Consider the following 15,701-nt stretch of genomic DNA (forward strand, 5'->3'; position numbering starts at 1 on the left):
TGGCGCGCCTGCGGGAGGTCCCCAGTCCTGCGGATTCAGCGATGCACCTGCAGGAGGTCTGCTGGTCTTGTGGATTCGGTGTACCTGCCGCCGAATCCGCAGGACCGGTGGATCTCCCAGAGGCAAGCCACCGAAGGCAGCCTGCCTGCTGCCCTCACAGCAACCAGCAGGCCGCCCCCCGCAGCTTGCTGCCCCAGGCATGCGCTTAGAGCGCTGGTGCTTGGAGCCGCTGCTGTTTCCAACCCATACACTAGTGTTAAAGACTGTGTGAATCTAGGTGCCATGGAAAGCAATTGGGCAGCAAAAAGGAGGAAAGAACAGGCCTTGGGAAGAAAGGAAGTTATAAATCTTATCTGGATTAAGACTGGAAATAAGGATGACCTGTCTCAAATTGTTTTTAGCTGAAGTCAGTAATTGGCAATGACATCACTTGTTTGTTAAAGGATATAAAAAACTAAACACTTAAACGGTTCATTGCTAATACATGCTGGACACCATTGGAGCTAGCCAGTTTGTACATATCTTGATCAAATGCTTGTAGACGTTTTGTTACTGTTTGGGTGTAGTAAATTGCTTATTATTTAGGCCTTTTAGGCACTCTTAGAGCAATTGTATAAGTACATTTTAGCCTTTGGATTTAATAAAGGAATTTATGGTTAAATTAGTATTTGATGATTTCCCATATCAATATTAATTTCAAATATTAATTCCAACAGGAGGAAAATATATAAATAGCACACCATTTTACAGAAAGAGAAATGGAAGCACAGAGGTCAAGTCACTTGGCTGAGGCCACACAACTCAGCCACACAATCAGAACCGAAAAGGTCCTGGCCTCCAACCATGTGCTCAGTCCTCTAGCCTTTATTGCCTCATATCAGAGATGGCTTAAATGCAATACTCAATCTGATTGGTTGAAGATTCAGAAACATGTAAATACAGGATCATCCTTTCATAGTCTGGAATTTGTTAACCAAATTTCCCTGCCTCATTGCCAAATGCTATTTTTGTTTGTTCACTATTAAATTGTATGGTAATCTCAACTCCCTTACAGCTGTGACAGTTTATTGCAGGCAAACAAGCCAAATGATAAAATGTGGGGGGGGAGTAACTAAGCCACACATCCTGCAAACCCCTCCACTTAAGTGATCCATCCAACATCATCCTTGTGACATCTGATTAAAATATCACCATATAGATCATTGTTCCAACTACTGTTATATATTTGCAGCAAATCTTGTGCAAAGGTTGTCAAGTGAGATGTCTATAAAAAAGTTATGATTTAATAACATAACAATGGCCATACTGGGTCAGACCAAAGGTTCATCAAGCCCAGTATCCTGTCCTCTAACAGTGGCCCATGGCAGGTGCCCCAAAGGGAATGAACAGACAGGTTATCATCAAGCAATCCATGCCCTGTCACCCAATCCCAGCTTCTGGCAAACAGAGGCTAGGGACACCATTCCTGCCCATCCTGGCTAATAGCCACTGATGGACCTATCTTCCATGAATCTATCTAGCTCCCTTTTTAATTCTATTATAGTATTGGCCTTCACAACACCCTCTGGCAAGGAGTTCCAGAGGTTGACAATGTGTTGCATGAAAAAAATACTTATTTTAAACTTGCTACCTATTAATTTAATTTGGTGGCCCCTTGTTCTTGTATTATGATGAGTAAATAACACATTCTTATTTACTTTCTCTATACCACTCATGATTTTATAGACCTCTATCATATCCTCCTAGTGGCCTTTTCCAAGCTGAAAAGTCCAAGTCTTATTAATCTCTCCTCATACAAAAGCCATTCTGTACCCCAATCATTTTCACTGCCCTTTTCTGAACCTTTTCCCATTCCAATATATCTTTTTTGAGATGGGGCAACTGCATCTGCACACAGTATTCAGGGTGTGGACATACCATGGATTTATATAGAGGCAATATATTTTCTATCTTATTATCTGTCCCTTTCTTGATGATTCCCAACATTCTGTTTGCTTTTATGACTACCACGGCACATTGAGTGTGACTTCAGAGAACTATTCACAATGACTCCAAGATCTCTTTCTTGAGTGGTAATAGCTAAATTAGACCCCATCATTATATATTTGTGATGGGGCAAGGCAGGCTGAACTCAAGTGTGGAGGGGCTCAGTGTAGAGGGATCCAGGTGTGGGGCGAGAGGATTTTGTGTGGGACAATCTGGGTGCAAGCAGCTCAGTGTGGGGGGTCCCTGGATGAACAGAGGCTCATGGGGGAGGGGGTTCCAGGTGCAGAGGCAATGGGACCCTGCAGGGCTTTCCAGATGAAGGTGAGTGGGGCTCAGCAGATAGGTATGGAGGGCTCAGCCTGGGGGTTTCGGTGCTGGGGGAATGGGGCTTGGTGGGGTGGGGGTCTGGGTGCAGCTAGTTAGGGGTCAGTGGCATGGGGGTCTGGATGTCGCAGGTCACGGTGATGCAGAGGGTGGGGGTTTGAATGCAGGGAGCTCAGTGGGGGATGTTCTGGGATGTGGGTCTGGAAGCCGGAGGTCTGGGTGCAGGGGGGTTCCAGATGCTGGAGCTGAGGATCAGTGCAGTGGAGTTTGGGTATGGAGAGTTATTGGGGTTCTGGATGTACCAGGTGAGACTTGGCAGGGGTGTCAGGGTATGGGATGTCCAGATGCATGGGGGTTGGGTGTATGGGGGAGTAGCTCCCTGTACAGTGACCTCTCCTCCCACAGCTGAGGAGGAAGTATGGGAGGATGGTGAGCTTCCTGCAGCTGGGAGGAGGTTTCTGGGGATGGGTCTGACACAGGCCCAGACACTCCTTGCAGGGGAAGAGGAAATCCCATCCTCTCTTGCCTCCAGCTCAGCAGGGTCCAGCCCTGTGGTAATTTACCTCTTTGCTGGCTGCTCCAGATGCCTGAAATGATGTACCTGCTCTGCTAGGGAGTTATGCATGACTGCTCTTGCAGCTTCCCTGCCAGAAAGTCATTTTTCTGCAGGGAAAGAAAGAAATTTGCAGGGGGCATGACTTCCGCACACATGCAGTGGCACAAAATTCCCCCAGAAGTAGGTGGAGAAGAGGATGCTAGCATTAATTGGGCTGGTTCCAGAGGTAAATAGGAGGTTTCACTCTACAAGGCTAAAAAACTGTATTTCCAATCTACTATATTCCTTCATAACTAATGAGGACAAGACAAATTCCACCTGCACAATGCTTAACTGCCTTTCAGATGTTTAGAAGTTTCAAACTAAGCACCTTTTGAAGGTGAAATCTAAATGTTGGAAATGATACTTTCAAATGCATTGCTCTAATCTTTCAAACAGAATTCTAACAAAAAAAAATAAAGACAGTGCGACAGGTAACAAATCAAATGGAATACCTGGATGTTCATCTGAGCTACAGCTGGCTAAGTTTTACATTCTGTTCAGAGGGTCAGCTCTACAGAAGAACTGAAGACCTAGCAGTCACATATCTGCTACAGAGCTCCATTGACACCATCATTAAAGAACTAGAGGGAAGAGTGGCATATATACTGGAAAATCTAAGTTACCAGAAGCACAAACATGTTTGTAACTTTGCAAGAATCAAAGATTGTAAGATCTTCCCTAGTTTATAAGTTCTTTGTACATTCAGTACAAACCCAGAACAAAAACAACTCTCAAAGGGGTCTTGAGCCATGACTGGGAATCCTAGGAGCTACAGCATGTCTTGCTATAGAAGAGGTGTAATTCATAAAGTCAAAATGGCTGAGAAATTAAAAACTGGATGGCAACAGGCAGCAAATCCCACTGATTATTCAGATCTGGTGATATTCTGAACATAAGTCCTCAACCACACTTCTAGGTGCTTCAACTGCTTTACACTGACAAAGTAAAATTTTAGGCTTCAGAGTGAAATTCTTGGAACTTTATTATGTAGACAAATTAAATAATCAGTAAAGAAGAACTTGCTTTGGATTAATTGAGTATTTTGTGGGAGGCACTGGGAACAGTCTCCTTCAAGAGAAAGCTGGAACTTATAGGTACCTTCCTTCATTTTCAAAGCATTTGACAGAAGCCGCTTTGAAAATGAGTGAGCATTGAACTATTCCTCCAGATTGTGCTACTGTAGTTTTGGCTATTTTGTAATAAAAATTGTATACAAGAGCTTAAGTCTCCCATTTTATAGTCTACTATATATTTTTTAAAATTACTATACTTAAAGAAAATATAGCATATGATCTCAAAATACTTGCAGAAACAAGCTTAGTCATTACATCATGTGCTTTATCCATACTGAAACAGACATTTGCATTCTACCTTTAAGTGTACGTGTGACAGTTCCTTAGGTTTGCTTCAAAGAGGTATGTGTGAACATATCAGGACACTCCAAAGAGGAATTACACCTAAACAATAAGTTCTGTCATTTACAGATCATTGTCCAATTTTAATCATCACTTGTTGCCAACTAAAATATCCCTTCTAGAACAGGGAGATATCCAACCATAAAGTCTCTAGTTAGACTACGGTACAAGTGTACTGCCACTCTCACACAGGACTGGTAAAAAACAGAACTTTCCACTGGTCATCTTTTCTTCGGCACAAATAAGATGTTTTATGGTGGAACTAAGCTTCTGAAGCTAGAATCTGATTCATTAGTGATCTCAGAGTTGTCATAATGGATTCCTTTTTGCAGTTCTCTCCATCTCAGTATCTGCTCTGCCAGCTCTTCAGTCTCTGTCACAAGCAAGTTAATTTTTGCCAGAGCATTGTCCTGGAATACAAGATGGGAGTTTCAGAAGTTGAGATATTAAAAGGTGGGTTAAGTAATTAAACAATGTTGCATTTTGAGGGGAAGAGCATAACAGAGGATAGGAAAGGGAACCACTTTCACTACTCACCATGTTTTTCATGGTCAGGGGTATCTGAGGGATGCTCTTTATGGTCTGCAAGTGGCTTTCCAGTTTTTCAATGAAGGCCACTGCCAACGTCAATAACTCTGCTACATACCTTTAATTTTGGGAAGAAATCCAGAAACAGACTGTTCAAAATGATGCACAATTTAATCTTAAGCCTCTCGTTCCTGTCTTTGATTTTTTCCTCTAAACCCCTTCCACAATAATTGTGGGAATTCCTGACCGCCTGCCTGGAGAGGAAATCTCAACAGAAACAATACAACTGAATAAGGGCACAGGCTGCAGGAGCATCATCATCATCATCTTTGTTTGTCAGCAAATGCTCTCTTTGGTGGCACTCAGTAAACTAAATACATGTCAGTGAAAGACATGGCTAGTTACGAAGAACATGTACCATATATCTATGGGCTTATTCATGTGTGGATGGTGAACAAGCTGCACTGAAGAAAGGAGACTTGGTATTACACCAGAGTGTTATTTGGTTTTGGAGAAGTGGTCTGAGCATAAGTTAACTGTTATATAAACCCAGAATTTAAAACACATCTGTTTGAAAGGTACAAGAGAAGCTGTTATGTGATCTGCTGAAGGAAAGTCAGAACACATGCACCAAGGTTCAGTGTGTAAGATTGTCATGGGACATAGCCACCCTGGTCAAGCAAGACAGTGAGGGTCTTCTCCCCACTCCACACACTGCTCCATGCTGGATATGTGGCTTAGATCTCCAGTCAAGTCACAAACAACTTTAACTCCTTCCAAAATAGCAAAAGTCCAAGTGAGAAGTCCCAACAAATAAGAAGGTTCTTCTGCTCTTTGGGGTCTTCTCTTCAGTGCTCCCTGTGGGCCATGTTCCCAGCTCATCTGGGCTGCCTTTGAGTGTATTTCTGGCTCTGGACTATGCAGTTAAATTGAGGTCTTATTCCATTGGATTTTGGAACAACCAACAACATTCTTCCTTCCCAAACTCACAACTTTAAGGGTCCATACATGATTTTTATGAACGTTTGAATGGTTTCATTGAATAGATTAAATTTTCATAAATGAGTATTTTTAAAATACTTGCTAGAAAACTGATTTAGAATTTTGTGGCCTCTCTAGAATAATGTACTTGAAATTTCTAAGTTTTCACCATATAGCTCATTACTGACAATGTTTCCAATAAGGAGGTCCAAAACAAAAAACACTGGAAAAATTGCTGCATGCAGTGGTGAGCTGGAGCCAGTTCGCACGAACCAGTTAAATTTAGAAGCAGTTTTAGAATCGCTTGTTAACTGGCTTCCCTGTGAGGGAAGCTTTGATGGGCTCCGGCTGGGAAGCAAGTAATTCCTCCTCCCAGCCACCGGGGGAGTGCTGCGCTGCATTGTGGGAGTCGTGGGCTGCCTCCTGGCCCTGTTGCCGCTGCTCCTCGGACCTTTGGGCTGGGGTTCCTGCTGCTGCCTGCTGGGTCCCCAGCTGCTCCGCTGGGCCTGGGCTGCATCCTGCTGCTCGAGCTGCTGTCCCTGTGTGAGTACCCACCCTCCTGCCCACAGCCAGCCCCTGCCACACCACGCTGCCCACAGCCAACCCCTGCCCATGGCTCCTGCCTGCAGCCAGCCCCAGCTGCACCACACTGCCCACAGCCAGCCCCTGCCCGTGGCCCCCAGCCAACCTCTGCCCGCGGCCCCTGCCCGCAGCCAGCCCCAGCTGCACCACACTGCCTGCAGCCAGCCCATGTCGCACCCCCTGCCTCCAGCTAGCCCTGCCTCACGCCCCTGTCTGCAGCCAGCCTAGGTCCACTGGTGCCCTGCAGATCCCAGGGCAGTAACCCTGCACACCTGCTTCAATGAAGGGGGCAGGGAGCAGCTGGGACCCACACATGTGCACACCTTAGGGTGACCAGACAGCAAGTGTGAAAAATTGGGATGGGAGTGGGAGGTAATAGGAGCCTATATAAGAAAAAGACCCCACCCCCCCAAAAATCAAGATTGTCCCTATAAAAATCAGGACATCTGATCACCCTAGCACACCCCCAAGGAGTAGTGGGGACCCACACATGTGAAACGGAGCTCATTTCTAGTTCAGGCCCATCTTTTTAAAAAAGAACTTTAAGTAGGGTTAACATACATCTGTATTTTCCTAGAGATGTCAGGCTTTTTGGTTCTTAAATCGCTGTCTGGGTGGAATTTTTAAAATTAAAAAATTCCTCCCAGGAAAATACGGACATATGGTAACCCTAATGGCACAAAAAATATGTACTGTGGCACATCCCGTAAATCAGAACATCCCTAAATCAGGGAACCAGTTGTTAAGATTTTAGCAGCTCATCACTGGCTGCATGTGTGTATATAAAACAGTTTCTGTGGACTGGACTGAGACATTACACCTCATATATTCTTTATGGAAATAAGCTTATGGTAGGGATATGGCATAAGATACATTTTATGCAAGATAGGTCTAGTAAGGTGGTATTAAAAAGGTTATAATTTACTGAATCATAGGACTGGAAGGGACCTTGAGAGGTCATCTAGTCCAGTCCCCTGCACTCAGGCAGGACTAAGTATTATCTAGACCGTCCCTGACAGCTGTTTGTCCAACCTGCTCTTAAAAATCACTAATGATGGAGATTCCACCACCTTCCTAGGCAATTTATTTCCAGTCCTTAACCACTCTAACAGTTAGGAACTTTTCCCTAATGTCCAGTCTAAACCTCCCTTGCTGCAATCTGAGCTCATTGCTTCTTGTCCTATCTTCAGGGGTTAAGAAGAAGAATTTTCCTCCCTCCTCCTTGTAACAACCTTTTATGTACTTGAAAACTTATGTCCCCACTCAGTCTTCTCTTCTCCAGACTAAACAAACCTAATTTTTTTTCAATCTTCCCTCGCAGGTCATGTTATCAAGAACTCTGAAAATTTTTCTTGCTCTTCTTTCCCCAGTTTGTCCACATCTTTCCTGAAATGTGGTGCCCAGAACTAGACACACTCCAGTTGAGGCCTAATCAGCTTGGAGTAGACTGGAAGAATTACTTCTCATGTCTTGCTTACAATACTCCTCCTAATACATCCCAGAATAATGTTTGCTGTTTTTGCAACAGCGTTACACTGTCAACTCATATTTAGCTTGTGATCCACTATAACTCTCCGATCCCTTTCTGCAGTACTCCTTCCTAGGCAGTCATTTCCCATTTTGTATGCGTGCAACTGATTGTTCCTTCCTAAGTGGAGTACTTTGCATTTGTCATAGGCACTGACTTCCCCTCTGTCCCGTGGGTGCTCGACACCCCCTACCCTCAGCTCACCCCTGGCCCTGCCCCTGCCCCACTCTCACCCCGCCCTAATTCCATCCCCTTCCCCCAAGTCCCTGCCCTTGCCACATTTCTATATCGCCTCCTCCCCCAAGCACGCCACATCCCCACTCCTCTCTCTCGCTCCTGGAAAGTCCTAAGCACTGCCAAACAGCTGTTAGGTGGCAGGCAGTAAGCACTGGGAGGGGGAGGAGTGGGAACGCAGCATGCTCAGGGGAGGAGGCGGCGGGGACGGGGGGGAGCTTGGCTGCCGGTGGGTGCAGAGCACCCACTAATTTTTCCCCAGAGGTGCTCCAGCCCCGCCGCACCCACGGAGTCGGCGCCGACGGCATTTGTCCTTATTGAATTTCTTTCTATTTACTTCAGACTATTTCTCCAGATCATTTTGAATTTTATTCCTATCCTCCAAAGCACTAGCAACCCCTCCCAGCTTGATATCGTCCGCAAACTTTATAAGTGTACTCTCTATGCCATTATCTACATCACTGATGAAGATATTGAACAGAACTGGACCCAGAACAGATCCCTGCAGGACCCCACTCGTTATGCCCTTCCAGCACGACTGTGAACCACTGATTACTCTCTGGGAACCATTTTCCAACCAGTTATGAACCTGGTGATTATCCAGTCGGTATGCAGGTATCAATTCTGTATCTAAAGTTATGAATATTGACTATGTAACAATTACAACTGGGTGCGTACTTGGGAAACACCCCCCAGACAACGGGCCAGAAGCCTTGATGCGCCATTAGGAAGAAACGATAAGACTTGGAAGATATTAATCTCTCTCTTTCCTGAGAGGTGTTGTTGTGACACTACTAGGTCATGTCACCTGGTACTAAACACCATCTTGGACTTCTAGTAAATTTCCACTAAAAGGAGGGGGAGGTCAAGACTGAGAAACAAAAGATTCCCGCCTTATGTAAATCTTATTTAAGGCTGGAGAGTGAGTTAATCTTGGTTCACTCTTCTCTGAATCCCCACCCAGGATGACTGCTGGAAACACCTAAGGAACAAGGACAAAGGGGAAGGGGGAGGAGTACTGAACCCAGGCTGGAAAAGGGATCTGGTCTGTGAATAAGACACCTGAAGATTTAAGCTGCAAGCAGGGTAGCTAACCTTCAAGAATTTCTGCCCAAAATAAAAAAAAAACTTAGGGTGAGAAATTACTTATTGAAACCAGTCTAGTATCTTAAGCTTAGTATGTGTGTTTTGTTTTATCTGCTTAGTAATCTGCTTTGTTCTGTTTGCTATCCTTTATAATCACTTAAAATTTCCCTTTTACAGATAATAAACTTATTTCTTGTTTATAACATAATCCAGTTTGTGCAATTCACATCCGGGGAAGGTGGGGAAAAGGAAAGAAGCTGTGCATCTCTCTCTCTATATTGATGGAGAAGGTGAATTTTTACAAGCTTGAGCTGTGTAGACTTTTCTGTACCATGCAAGACATTCTTATTTTGGGTTTACTCCCCAAAAGGGGTGTGCATTTGAGTGCTCGGCAATTTCCTAGCTGAATCTTCCCAAAGAGAGCTGCTTGCAGACTGTGTGATTCTACAGCTGGGATGTGTGTGTTTGTGTCTGTGCTCTGCCAGAGGCCAGAGAGCCTAAATCAGCAAAACAGGGAGAGGGAGCTCAGGCTACTGAAGCAGTTAGGCTCAGTGAAACCCCAGTACACCAAGTGGCATCCCAGACACGGGAATGTGGGGGTGCAACCCATCACATAGACTAGCAGCATGAGTTTACTTTAGCAACTTTTTGATACAAAAGTTGTGCTTCCCCTACCAGGAGTGATTTGTCACGCAAAAGTAGCTTATTTGGACATGAATACATGTGCAGACTACATGCTAAGAGTTATTTTCTGAGAACTCACCTGTGGAATGTGGCTTCAATAGGAAAATTCTCTTGACACAAGGGTTTCATTAACCTCTGCCGGAGAGTCCTTTTCTCTTTCAGCACTGCTTCCAAGTGCTTATTCATAACTTGCAGAGCGTGGCATTTCTGAGCTACACAACAGAGGTAAATGTCAGAGGGATGCTGACTGGAAATTGTTTGACCAATGGAGCAAGAGCAGAAACTCATTCTGCATTGCAGTTGACTGGTTTTCTAGCAGTTTTTCACTGTGCAAGTGATGGGCTCAGGCTCTGGGAGGATAGCAGTAACCAGACTAGTCCCTGTTGAATGACTTAGGAAGTAGTACTAGGATATGCTCCAAAGAGGCTCAGCATATGTAGTCCTTAAAAAGGTATCACTTTACTAACAAGCCTGGTCCTAAGGGATCTGGTAGCTCCATCTAAAAATCCCTATATGACTTATACCTGCACCCTACAGTATTTTAGTAATAAGAATTTCCTTCAGGGTTGTGTTGTGGTGGACAAGAAAAGACCCCTAGAGACAAAGCAAAGAGGTGGAGAAATACTGAGGGAATTAATCCACTCCCCCCCAACCTACCAAAATAAAATCCCAAAAGTCCTTCTGAGTGACTTTACATATGAAAAAAGTACATACATCTGTTGACTTATTGGGAAGGCAATAGATTTATATGCAGCACTGCTGGGGCACAATGGCTTATGAATGCTCCCAGAACTTCTGCCCCCTAGGGTCCAAGATATTAAGTGGAATGCCACAAAGAACATAAACATGGTCACTAGTGACATGGAGGGTTCTAGATGCATTGCTGTGCTAGCACTCTTTACTAGCTGATCATCCATCATAGCCTCAGGGGCCACTACACACAAGTGGATGACAAGTGCAATGGCGCTGATGAGAAACAGGGAACTCAATGGAGGTGAAACACATTTGATGACATCCAAGTCAAAGAGTCTGAAACTAATAATTGTTCCCCTGAACAAAACCACTTACTCAGGAAGTATGGGTGAGCAATATCTGCAGTTTCCTTTTCCAGTCCCATGATTTCAGCTTCCAGGCTCTTCTACAGAAGGCATAAAAAATAGCTACATTTGATTTTTATATGGTTTCTTTTCTGTTTACCTATATATCGGTGGATATCCCCCATCTCCTCAGTATGTATGTATTCAAAATAAGAATACCACATTCATCCTTCCATGTCTGTAAGAAACTTTTTAAAAACAGATTTGTTTGTACAGTTGTGTTGAGTATATGCACATGAATAATTGAGTTTTGCATTTAGTTCTTAATGCAGTGAAGTTTGTGATCATTTTTATTTCTTCTTGGAATGAGTTCCATTGTCTAAGTCCAGTTCCTACAAAAGTAGGCACTCACACTCACAAGTCTCTCCCTAGTGGCAAACAGTTCCCTGGCTCCAGGGAAACGCAGCAGGTGTCACAAGGGTGATCTTGGACAGACCTCTAATTTGATTTATTCAGTGGGGAGCCAGTCCAGAATGTGGTTAATGTTTTCACATGCCCTGTGTTGCTAAGCAGATGGACTGCTGCATATTGTACCAGTTGGAACCTTTTCAGGTTTAATTCCTAGATATTAATTGCAGCATGTGAGCCAGGCAGTCACAAGTGTACATAGGTTGAGAACCACTGGTCTAACCTCTTCTTCAGCTAAGTCAATGGGCATTTGGCTGTCTGCAATGCTGTTTGATGGCATGGACTTTGCCACTGATAATGTATGCATTGGATAATTCAGTAGGTAAGCATTACCACCAGACAATAGCAATAACAGAGAAATTCAGAATACATCATAGAACTTAAATCTTACAGCCAGTTTAAACAGTAGTGAGAGCCTAAAGAATGGAACTGTAAGAAAGGTACTGTTAGGGGATGTATACACATGAAAATTAATCCAGAATAAGGTAGGATGTGAATGTAAAGAAGATTTTAAGATTAACTCTATGTATGGATAGAGAGTCTTATTCTGAATTATTTTAAACCACACCCAAAAAGCACTAAAGTAACTCAGAATAAGGCACTCTTATTCCAGAAGAAGAGTATCAACACATAGAGCTAACCAAGAATAGCTCCCTGTGTAGACAAGCCCTTATTTTGTTAAAATGGAAGTGGTCCAGTTGTCTATAAATACAACAGCTCATGAAAAACCAGTAGTTTGCTGATCTAAGGAGAACAGCTGTTCAGATCTGTTCCCCCAGTTTCTTCAAGAAGATTTAGATAAAGTTGTTCACCAGATACAACGCGTTGCATCTTTGCAGTTATTATGAAAGAATGGAATTTTATATATGGGTCTCTCTTTCCTTTGTGATAATTCATTAAATTGTGACAAAGCTACCTACTGTTAAAAAATAAATTACAAATTACTACCACCACCTGCCAATTATACTTTACATATTCTTTTTCTTCTCCAGACTGCTTTATGTTTTCTACTATATAATGGTAAAAACACAGCATAAAAATATGCTTTCTACATGGAGAGGGCAGTACAAAGGTCAAGAGCAGTTAGTATGTTGTCTTACCTATCATATAGAAATATGCACCCTGGTACAGATGGATTTACCTGGTTTATTTCAGCTCGGATGTCTGCAATTTTCTCCACCTCCGTGAGGTGCACAAAGCAAGGGGCTTGTTTAGCAGATACATCCAGCATCTCCTATTAAGGAACAAAAGAGGGTGGTACCAGGTCAGTAGCAATAAGAAGTCACAAGCAATTAGAACATTTTCAAGGTTAGCAAGAACATTAGTGCAACTGGCAGCGTCTTTCTAGGTGTTGCATTAAGTTTCTCCTAACATTAAAGATTTGGGAAACATAAATCTTACATAGGCAGCTGAGGAAACATTTCAGAAGGACAAAAATGGGTTTACAAAAATAAAACTTCTCCAAAGACAAAGTCCTTATAGAAGAGTCTGGGAGCACCCTCCTTAAAGATTTGTTGTTTAAATCTATACCATTGGAATGCACCTAAAGACAGAAATTTACTCTTTAGAAGTATAAACAAGAGGAAGGGATACAGTCATCCCTGGCATAGGCAGTTAACATCCAAAATTGAATGAAATTAATCATGCACAGCAGGGAGGGATTTCTCTCTTCTCCCCTCTTTCAATTTTAACATTGTTTCTATCAGTATAAACATGGATTTATGATAAATGGCATCTTATTTGAAGAGACACACAGTGCTTTAAGGGGAAAAAAAATAACTAACCCCTCAAAACAATGTACTAGGAAGTAGCATGGCAAGTGGATAAGGCACTGAATCAGGAGACCAGAGTTCAATTCCAGCTATGCCACTGATGTGCTGCATCACCTTGGGCAAAGCACTTCATCTCTCAATATCTCAGTTTCCCCTTCCTCTTTTTGTCTTTCTTGTCTATTTAGATTCTGTTCTATATAATTTCTTATACCATGCTCATCACCATAGCATCTGAGCTACTTCCAGCAGTGTATTAAGTAATGTGATTAACGTGTCATAGATTTGTTCTTTCATTTTCTCTCCCAGGGGAAGAAGTGTATGCAGTGTTCCTTTTGGAATTTATATATTCACATTCACACACACCTCTGTGTTTAAAATAGAGATGGCAAGGTCAGAGAAATGCTTCTTGCAAGGTGTGAAAGGTGGTAAGGTTTGGGATGGTCCTTAGTTTCTGTGGAGTTCATTCCACAATCTTGGGTCAACCACCAAGAATACTCAGTCTGATTGTAAAGGCTTGTCTACACTTACAGTGCAGCTCTACCGCTGTGGTGCTTAGTGAAGACACTACTATGCTGACAGAAGACATTCTCCTGTCAGCGTAGGTACTCCAGTTCCCCGAGAGGCTGAAGAGAGGAGAAGCTCTTCCATGGATATAGCACTACTTGCACCAAGGGTTAGGTTGGTATAACTCTGTCACTCAGGGGTGTGGATTTTCCACATTCCTGAGCGACAGTTATACCAACATAAGATTGTAGTATAAACAAGGGCTAAGCTCTTTAGGGATGGTCTCTTGCTGTTTGTATAGCTCTTAGTGCAGTACAGCCCCCAACTTGGTTGGAGTTTCCAGGTGCTACTCTAATTCAAACAATAAAAATAATTCAATAAAGTGATTGAGAAAGGACTTATGCAACAGTCAAGATTATGCTTCAATCAAGGCCCTTTGTTTTTTGTTTAAAATTTCCCCAAAATGTATCAGTGTTTATTACAAAAAAATAAACACACAGGTGAAAATCTGTGCAAAATTAACTTCACAGTTTTCTAGAAAAATATCACAGTTAATATTGGGGGATGGGAGAACAGAAAAAAGGAACAAAGAGAGAAGTAAGGGTATTTAAAGTAATAGCAGTTTAATGCTGTGGTTTATTTCATGAACTGTACATTAACTGTATGTACACACCAATGTGCATCTTCCATTACATTTTCTTACTTTAACAGACAGTTTCACATTTACACATGGGGTAATTTATTTTAATAATCAATATTACCATATATTCAAGTGGTCCAAAATTCAGGTGAAAATTAGAAAAACATATGCAATAGCTTTTGTAAAAGCCAGGAATGTTTTCATAAAAACTGAAAATAAAGGGCCTTAGCTACAAATAGTGACCTGAACATGAACCTCTGTGCAGGCATCTGTCCACATGGCTTTCTGTACAGGATTGCTAGGGAGATGAAATTTAACAGTACTTAAAAGGGGAGGCATAGTTCTAGTAGACTATTTTGACAGTGCAGATACAGGAATAAACGGAACTTTTACATTTTATCCCTACGTTCCAAGAGCAGAATCAAGGCTGCCCCTTTAAATCTAGCACTTTCTGTTGACACTCATTGTGCAAATAAAACTCTAGCAGCAGAAAGCCATCCAGAAGAAACAAAGACCCGGGGTGCACAGCAGACAACCAGAGTGAGAAATGTGTTCTAACTCTGGAAAAAAAAATATTTAAAAAAAAAATCTAAGGAAGGAACTAAAGAAGATCAAGAACTACAGAACAAAGCCAAACTAAAGTTAGCTCTCCCAAAACCTGTAATAGCAATCCGTTTTTTAGAGCAGAGTGTAATCAGTGCTTAATTTGTAATGCACGAAGTGCGGGAGCTCAAGCATTTTTTTTATATTCATAACTAATACAGTAAGTCCAGAGGTGCTGGGGCTATGACCTGCCAAGCCTAGAGGGGCAAGGACTTGAGCCCTTCCACAAATTAAGCACTGACTGCAATGCTCTTTAGGGGACGGCTGCCTGCTCCAGCCTGCAGAGTGTCTTTGTTAGCCAACCAGCCAGCCGGGCCAGGGCAAACGCTGACGGTCGGCAGTGGCACCCGCACAGGGAGGCCAGACACCCACAGCTGGAAACCGGGGCGGTGGCACAGCAGCTGCTCTCCCGGGAGCGAGGGTCCCCCACGGCCCACGGGCGCGTTCCCGGAAGGGCCGCGCGCGGTTCCCCAAGAGAGGGGCCATGGCCCGGCCCGGCCCGGCCGCTCCTTACCTGGGTCACCACACCCGCTGCCAGGCACTTGGACAGCACTAGCCCCGCGGCCGTAGGCTGCACCGGCTCCCAAGGGTTCAAACAGGCCATCACCGCCTTCGCTTCCAAACTCGCCGCGAGCCCGCCCCCGCGTCGCTCACGCTAGGGGCGAGGCCACGCCCCTCCGCCATGCTGTGTGTGACATACGCGCAGCCGCGCTGGCGGGCCTGGCTTTATG

At 43.5% G+C, this 15,701-nt stretch overlaps 1 protein-coding gene across 1 annotated transcript; it reads right to left on the reverse strand.

The window, feature by feature from the left end:
* Positions 1-3,872: 3,872 nt before the first annotated feature.
* HAUS2 (HAUS augmin like complex subunit 2) lies at positions 3,873-15,668 on the reverse strand. The gene is made up of 6 exons (XM_050954974.1): positions 15,485-15,668; positions 12,593-12,685; positions 11,015-11,084; positions 10,026-10,158; positions 4,861-4,969; positions 3,873-4,733 (listed from the first exon to the last, which is right to left on the reverse strand). Exons 1-6 carry the CDS (start codon positions 15,572-15,574, stop codon positions 4,575-4,577), a joined length of 654 nt encoding a protein of 217 aa, XP_050810931.1. The 5' UTR covers positions 15,575-15,668; the 3' UTR covers positions 3,873-4,574.
* Positions 15,669-15,701: the final 33 nt, after the last annotated feature.

Source organism: Gopherus flavomarginatus, chromosome 5 (assembly GCF_025201925.1).
Source record: "Gopherus flavomarginatus isolate rGopFla2 chromosome 5, rGopFla2.mat.asm, whole genome shotgun sequence".
NCBI classification, from domain to species: domain Eukaryota; kingdom Metazoa; phylum Chordata; order Testudines; family Testudinidae; genus Gopherus; species Gopherus flavomarginatus.

Coding starts and splice junctions, on each gene's coding strand:
- HAUS2 (XM_050954974.1), bottom strand. CDS start 15,574: ATGGCCTGTTTGAACCCTTGGGAGCCGGTGCAGCCTACGGCCGCGGGG. Junction 12,686..15,484: donor CAGCGGGTGTGGTGACCCAG/GTAAGGAGCGGC, acceptor GTTCCTTAATAG/GAGATGCTGGATGTATCTGC. Junction 11,085..12,592: donor TCCGAGCTGAAATAAACCAG/GTAAATCCATCT, acceptor TGCCTTCTGTAG/AAGAGCCTGGAAGCTGAAAT.